Source organism: Egretta garzetta, unplaced genomic scaffold (assembly GCF_000687185.1).
Source record: "Egretta garzetta isolate BGI_Z169 unplaced genomic scaffold, ASM68718v1 scaffold143, whole genome shotgun sequence".
NCBI lineage: Eukaryota > Metazoa > Chordata > Aves > Pelecaniformes > Ardeidae > Egretta > Egretta garzetta.
In genome coordinates this window covers 2,593,961-2,602,159 of record NW_009259310.1, presented here as the reverse complement: position 1 = coordinate 2,602,159, position 8,199 = coordinate 2,593,961, and the positions used below count along the sequence as shown (strand labels likewise).

Here is an 8,199-nt window from a genome sequence, read left to right as displayed (position 1 = left end):
TACACGCAGGCTCACAGCTCCATCCTTTGCCATCTGAGAGCTATGGATGTAGGGAGGACTTTGTTCCCAAGACAACTGTGGATATCTGAGGCTTCCACCCCACAACAAGTTGCAGCAATAGAGTAAAAAGTCCCTTTGCTCCTCCCTTAGGAAAAACTCGCTAAGACTCTATAGTCCCAGAACAGTTGATAAATCGCATTTGTGTGTGATTTATCGCTGCTAATAGGTGAAGTCATCATGCAATCCCATAAAAATGTGAAAATAAACAGAGCAGGAACTATAGCATACACTTGTCTCTCTCCACGATAGCAACAGGCACATCACAGCAGGGCAGCTTTCCTCAATACTCATCTTTAACTGGAGGAGTTTAAAAGAAATAACTAAAAAAATTGCAAAGGAAACAAAATCTTTCAAGGAGCAGCACTGCCATTTTCCCAGGCCTTTATAAACAGCAAATCAGCGTGTTTCCTTGAAAGTAAATGAGAGAAAGACACCACAGAATTGCAGTGCAAAGAAATTGAGGAAGTGCTTTCTGGAACGACAACCTAAGCCATTTTGGGCCACTATCTGTTACAATCCAGATTAGCTCGATAGGATATTGATCCTGGCTGCATATAACACAGCCCTGATTTATTTTCTGATTAAATTGTCTGACCATTTCTATTGTCTGACTTTCACAAACAAAATGTCGATCACTGCAAGCAAAATTAAAAAAAGTGTTTATCAATAACCGCAGTATGCAGGCATTGAGTGGCAAAAAGGGAGGTAAAAAAACAGGTGGAAATTGTTACTGCCTGTTATCATTATAATATTTACATAAGGGCAAGTTCAATAAATGCAGAACCTTCCCGCACAGCCTCCTCCAAAACACACCCAGACACCTCCTGTCCTTTTTCGTATGGAAACAGCTAACGAGAGCAAAGCTGCTCTTTGCTTTTATGGGTTTCAGCTAAAAGCTGAAAATGAGATCAGATTTTCTGACATTCGCCATTTACCTTAATAAAAACGCGCACACAACAGGATTAGCAGGTCTGCAACTCTGCGTGCGGTATCATGAAATGCATTTTCGTCATCTTTCATGCTTACACAGAAAAAAGAGAAATTAAAATCCTCCTATAATATTGAAGATCCGTGTGATACTGAGTTTAGGAAGTGAATGCTGATCACTGCCTGGGAAACACAAAGGAACATTTTCAAGTACAAATCTTTGCACATATGGAAAGGAAAGATTTTGACAGAGTAGTAAAACGATATTTCAAAAACTGCTGTCCTACCTATCTGTATTTATAAGAACATATTAAGTACAAGTTGAGAGCCATCCTTTTTTATTATTCTCTAATAAATTACAGAACTTGCCTGATCATCTTTTGAGGAATGCAAATGTGAGACCACCTTCCACAGAAACAAAAAATAAGGTCCTACTTGTGTCACCACCTCGCCGCCATTCCCTGGAGAAATAGCGGGGTTTGTCAGTAGCGAACGTTCTTCCCCAGCAGCCTGCCTTTAAAGTCTCGGTGGAGAAGTGCCAGGGTGATTTCTGCCTCCACTAAAAGGCCTTGCTCAGGCTTCCCCTCGTTAACCAAGCTGGGGCAGATGAAAGAGTTTATGGCCAGTGAAGGAAGCCCAAAGAAGAGGAGCTTCTGCTTTTCAGCACAGACCCAGGGAAACACAGGAGTGAGCTAAGAGCATAAGGATCTTGGAAAATCAGAGCAAAACAGAACAGTCTACAGAGAAAATACTAATTCAATCCCTTGTCTGAAGCTGCAGAACTTCCAACTATATTTCTCAACTATAGGTCCCTCCACCTCAGTACTGGATTGGGAAAGACAGCCCCAGATGCAGGAAAGCATTTCTCCAACCAAGCACACGAGTAACCCTGTTATTTTCAGTAAGACCCCCAGACACCAAAAATTGGGCACGAGCTCTAGTGCCTTGCCAGATCCAGCCCTCAAATTACGGGTTTAGAGGGCTGTGGATTCCTCAGTGGAGATGACTCTTGGACATAATGTCAACCGGTTTACACTTTGCCTTCCCCACATTGCCTGCGTGGTGGGAAGTCCATGTACAAGGCAATTTCGGTACAGCCCAGCTAGTATCTCCATTGGAAACCAGCAGCTTTGATGTTAACAGGTTTGTACATCAAAAGAATATGCATGTTTGCAGATGGCAACAGGGTTCTTTATTACAGCTGTCTAATCAAGCCGATATTCCGCAATTATGCTCAGAGATCAAACAGCGCTGCAAACAGCACTCACAATAAAACCGGCACCAGTAAGATGCTGGTGTCACGTCTATAGAATCGCACGTTCAGTTGTAATTCCACAAGCATGGCATGCACACGCGACGTTTCAGACACTGTTACAAAACTTTGAACCTCTCAGTCACAGATAAACAGCTTTAAAGAAAAAAGTTATTTTGATATTGGCCTGTGTTTATGAAAAAACAACTTTAAAACATGCCTAAACGAATAGCAGTATGGCTGTAATTCAGGAAAGCTTTTATGTATAACCTCAACTTTAAGTACACAACCACTGGAGTCAGCTGAATTCAAATGTGTACTTGAATGCTTTGCTGAAAGATAAATTCAACAACAAGCCAAAGTCTTCTCCAGAATCAAGGCCTTGATTTTTTTGTTTTTAACACACAAAACGGCGTAGTGCTAACTAGGAACCAGAACATACCATTGGTGAGAATAATTGTAGCATCTGTGCTAATTCTCTTTTCATCCTGGTTCCCCCTATGCTTCCAGGTACGTAAATCTGATTCTCCTTGTGGCTCCGCTGAAGATTCTATTGATTAAATACGCAGCCCCAGCAGCAGGAGAATCAATCTCTGCATATTTATTTTCTTCCTCTCAATACGTAAAGAATCCCATTTGGCCCCTGAATTGCTGTATCACACAGTACACAGAATGCAAATAGAATTACAGTAATAATGTATCTAATGAATACATTTAGATATGTACGCAAGGTTTTTCCCTAACAGCGTCCTAATTTACACAACTAACCAGACCGAGGAATACATACGTTCGCCACTCACGGTAGTAGACAAGTGTTGTGGAATGAGTGCATATCAATAACGAGAGGCAGACTGCGGTTTGGGGAAAAAACAACAGAAATCCTTCCAGGATGAAGGCTGCAAGATCATGACCTCACGCAGACCTTTAGAGCTTCAAAGCACTATCTGTAGACCATAAGTGTTATGTTATGTTTATATTTTCATTATCCACCAGCCTTACACTACATTTATACAAAGACAGTAACTGTTGCAATGCATAAGGAAAAAATACTGTAAGCATTTCCAAGAAAGAAATTAGTGACGAACCAAGGTACAAAATGCACAGGTAACACCTTCCACTCTGCCCTTTATCAGACATGCACCCTCTTTGAATTATTTTTGGAAAAGTTATTGTCTAGTAGACCAAATTCATTCCGTCAGAAACATCGCTGATTTTAGAGTTGTAATAGCTTAAAAAAGGATGCATTTAATTTCTTAGCTTACTCCATGTTGACTTTTAATGTCATCCTGTAGTGTCAGAAGATAGATTTATTTAAATCAGGTTCGAGTACCTAGCAGCAGCTAGAACCTACGGTCTCACAAATCCCAGTAAGCGTCTGGATGTATACAGCGCCAGCATATATACAAATAAATATCCTCAAAAACCTCTTTTGAGTTGATTCAAACAACACTTTGGAAGTGATTCATTTAGCATAACAGCCATTATTGCAAGAAAAATGCAGGTTTTTAATGCTATTTCAGTAAAATCACTCCCACTCCCACCCACAGTTAAAAAACCAACACAAATCAAAGCAAGCGCCCCCTCTTAAGCTTGGGGCAAGAGGAGGTCACTTACCCTGTGAGGACCACGACAAAATCCATCACATTCCAACCATTGCGGAGGTAAGAGCCTTTATGAAAAACAAACCCCAGCGCGATGATTTTTATACCAGCTTCAAAACAAAATATTCCAATAAAGTACGGCTCAGTGTCATCCTGAAAAAGAATAAAAAAAATCAAAGGTTTCAGGAACTACCTGTGCTTCTGCACGGGGAGCAGGAGTCATATTGATACCTAGGTACACCAACTTCATGTCCTGCTCAACTCTCTGAACAGAGTGGAAACCAAATGGTTTATGCTTATTGGAAATAAGCACAGAGAAGAACTTCATCACTATTTCTCTGAAGGTAAATTTGGTTTTTTCACACTGGCAAATAAATTTGCCTTTATTCCGATTGTTTTGCTCCACACTTTCAAACTTTACTCCATATTCTGAAGAGAATTTTAATACTGAAATTTTGCTGTAAGAGCAAAACTCGAGATCACATATTTCTGTATTTAGTGACATGGAGGAGAACACGTGTTTTACTGTTCGCCCAAGAAACAGAAACAAGAAAATGTCTCGGGGAGTAACAGTCAGCACAGCAAGCTTGCAAAGCCTGGCAGGAAATTATTTATTTATCAGTTATTCCATCAGTTCTTCCCCCTCCATTTTCTCAGTTTCCAAAGCTGCAGTCTCATTTATTTTCCTTTCAGTTTGTATCTGATTCAGGGAGAAATCCCCATTCCCTTCCATTAACAGCAGCAGTAAGGTTTGTGTCTCAGGCCCATCGTGCAGACAAAAGCGTACCATGGGATCGTAGCTTCACATCCCACCTCACTAGAGAGAAAAATCAAGCTTAGCCTCCACAGTTCTACTGAGCCATTCAATGCACCTGGTCCCTCAGTATTACACTTTATTGGCAAGAGTTTCAACACAAACTCAATGTCAAATGGAAACGTTCACATTTGGAATGAAATTGTGGTCAAGAAATGGAATCAAAACAAGAGCTGAAAGTAACGGGCATCAGTTTCAAGAACATGTTAATTAGTTTTGGCACTTGTAACCAGTTTCCAAGTGTGCCTTAGATCCCCGATTTCAGCTCAAGTCAATGGAAGTAAAGCAACCCCACCTAAAAGGAAGCAACCTCCCAAATTAAGGGATTAGAAATCTTTATTGCAGTGGCTTCAGCATTTCTGATCATCAGAGCCAAAGAGCTGAGCTACTGTTTTATGCACCATTGTATACATTTTGTGACTCTCTTAAAAACAAAAGGTGATTTCAATTCTCTTATACAGAAAGAGCACGAATGTCAAGTATTGTGGCCACAGAACGAAGAAAGAAGCAGTTTTGAAACAAGAATTTATTTTACAAGCATGGCTGCTCTTGCTCAACTCTGACCCAGCACTGGCGCACGGAGCCATGTTTTAGGCATAACATTACAGAAAGCCAGTATTTTCACATCCAGAAGACCAATACAACAGCATACCCCTCCCAAAGAGGCTTACGCACTTAGCTCATCCCTGTGTACCCAACTCAGCAAGTCAACCACAAAGCACTCATCACAGCTGCAATGCTTTTACATCAGTGGCTGAATTGAAGTTTTTCTTCCTACAAAGCAGCACCCCACATCCCTGCGGACATCAGTGACCCCAGCTCCTCCATATGCTTCATCTTTCACCCTATGTCATCCCTAACTCCCCTCCATCTTTCTTAACCTCACAGCCCCAGCAACTCCACCTCCCCTTTCCCTGTGGCCAGCCAAGATGACCATTCACCTGAGCCTTTTGCTGAAACAAGGGGGGAAAAAATTAGCTTTTCCTCCAGCCAAGGACCTATTTCCTCAAACAGTGACACCTCCAAGCTCTTTGCCCCTCTGACCTCACGCTGCTCAGAGGATACATAAGCTATCGCTTAAAAACTGAGAAGATCCAGCTACCCATCTCAGTGCGGTTTATCCACAGAGAAATAGGAGCAAGGAGAGGCCATCAGACCTTTTATGACATTCAACAGAAATCCTACAATAAGAGCCTGCTTCCAGCATTTTCTCCACAACAAGAGCTAGAGATATCCCAGGAGTCCAACCCAGTGGAAGAAGGAAGAAGGAAGGAAGAGTCAGGAATCAGCATAGGTGATATATCAGGAGAAGTTACTGTGCTGCTCCTCTCCTTTCCCTTATGCAGGAGCACTCTATCAGCCTAGCCTGCTTTCTCTTCAACCCCACGACACCTTCCAGTTAACCAAATATACAAAAGCATTGGAAACAAAGGACTCCCTCCTAGCCCAGCCTATACGTCCCTCCAGAACCTACTAGCATGACTGTAAAATAGCTTTTCTAACACACACATTTAAAAAAAATACCTTTACCCACATACACTCCCCCCCTTCCTGGAAGCCTTACATCTACTCTGCTACCAGTCGTTTGCTCAATCTAGGTCAGGTGCCTTGCGATTAGAGCTGCCAGCTTTGAAGAGCCAGGCTTCAGGTACTCAAGGGTTTGATGGAATATGCTCTTCCAAAGCTGGGACTACACACAGCTCTTAGAAAGTGGGTCAAAGAAGTTCTTGTCAGCTTCTAGGGAAAAGGGAAGCCTCACAGATGGGCTTGGGTATTTATTACAAAGAAAAACTGTCATCTATAGGCTTGGCAGTTACTAGTTGGGGAAATAAAACGGAATAGAAAGAGGGTCTTTTCTAAAGCCTGTCTAAATTTGCACTAATTTCGTGTAACAATCAGGGCAGTACCAACAGGATGAAAAATAAAATTTATGCCCCATTAGGTCGTGGAGTCTGCTGCTGGAAAAAAAGATTCACGTGACTGTGTATGGTGGAAGGAGCTGGCGGGCAAGGACATGGGCAACATGCTTTCTGTAGTACTGGAATGGCACTGCGGTCGGCTCAGAAATCCTGCTGCCTCGGCATCCTCAGCCCCCTTCAGACAGGAGGCTGTACAGCTTGGGTTCAAGAATGGGAAAGCAGGTGATACTGAGTATCAGTGTCCGTGCTTGGAAGGAGGGTGGAGAATTTGGGCAACAGCCAGAGCTGTGCCAGCAGGTTGTTTGCTGTGGACGCAGCAAAGATTGAGACTGGGTCAAACACGCATTTCACCAATGTGTTCTGAATCAGAAACAACTTCTGAGTCCAGAAAGTCACTGCTATTCCTAGTCCATGTCCTAGTGTCTTTCCTTTGCCTTTGGATGTAACAGCCTTGATAGGTTTGGGTGTGCAATGCTTTGTTCATGCAAAGGTTAATATGAACAACTCTCATATGATTGCACAAAGTGCCTGTGGATAGGACAAAGAATTAAATCCATTAGTGAAGTGCAAGAGCTGTCATGCTGAATATCTGAGAAAACCCTCATCTGCCCTCACATAAAAACTACCCAGGGGAGCCAAACACTCAGAGCCCTACAGTGACGTGCAGATGATCATCCTTTCTACAGACCCGCTGGTATCTTCAAACAGCGTGTGCCCCAGAGCAGGGCAGAAAATAGATTTCTTGTCCTGCAAGTTCTGATATCATCCCTGTCAGGCTGGGACAAATCTATGGTCTACTGAAGCTTCTCAGGAAAAACTGAGAAATGAGGAAGGAGAAAGTGAGAGAACGAGCATGCCTCAGCCCGGACAGCCAAGAGCATCATAAGCAAGGCATCCATCTGCAGGGCTCAGATGTGGCGCTCACATTCCTACATTTGGAGCTCTCACAACCAGCCTCTGGGCCACTCAGTACAATTCCCTCAGCATCTTTTCAGTTGGCACTAATCCAGTGTGTACAAACAATGCAATAGTTATGGGACAGAGGGAGGCTGACTCTACAACCTATTGGCTAAGGCACTCAGCTGAAGTGGACAGTAGGAAGTTTGTAGCATCTCTGTTCCAGTGGATAATTACTGATGTGAAGGAAACACCTCCAGCAACAAAGGCACGTGAGACACCCCCAGCTCAGATCAGGCAAGAGCCTAGGGGCTAGGTGGTTCTAGGTTAGGTCATTCTCCTGCTAGTGGAAGAATTACATTATTATTTCTCTTGTCTGAAGAGTCAAGGACTTGAAGCCAACGCTCCACTTCACTACTAAATGCTTTTACCACCAGACTGGTGTTTTTTTCCGAGACCTGGTTTCAACCAGAATTTCCATCCTAAAGCAAAGTAATGCCTTTCTGTGCTACAAAGCACGTACAGAAAATGGACAGAGACATATTACTTAGAAATCAGGCATTCCAATTCTTGAAATATTGCACATACTGAGATATCAATTGCTCTTCCCATGTGCTTAATTAACTATGCTTGACAAGTAACATGAGTGCAGAAAACAGCCGGGAGAGATTGCACTGCAGGTTTGTGTCTTGGGTCTCTGAGGAAATACATAGAGAAAAATTTTGATCG

The 8,199-nt window shown here is 42.6% G+C and overlaps 1 protein-coding gene across 1 annotated transcript in view; it reads right to left on the bottom strand.

Annotated features, from left to right (window-relative positions):
• The window catches only part of CACNA1B (calcium voltage-gated channel subunit alpha1 B), a 304,713-nt gene that overhangs the window by 291,436 nt on the left and 5,078 nt on the right, over positions 1 to 8,199 (bottom strand). The window contains exon 4 of the mRNA XM_035891880.1: positions 3,854 to 3,993. Coding sequence (XP_035747773.1) covers positions 3,854 to 3,993 — 140 coding nt within the window. The remainder of the gene's footprint in view (positions 1 to 3,853; positions 3,994 to 8,199) is intronic.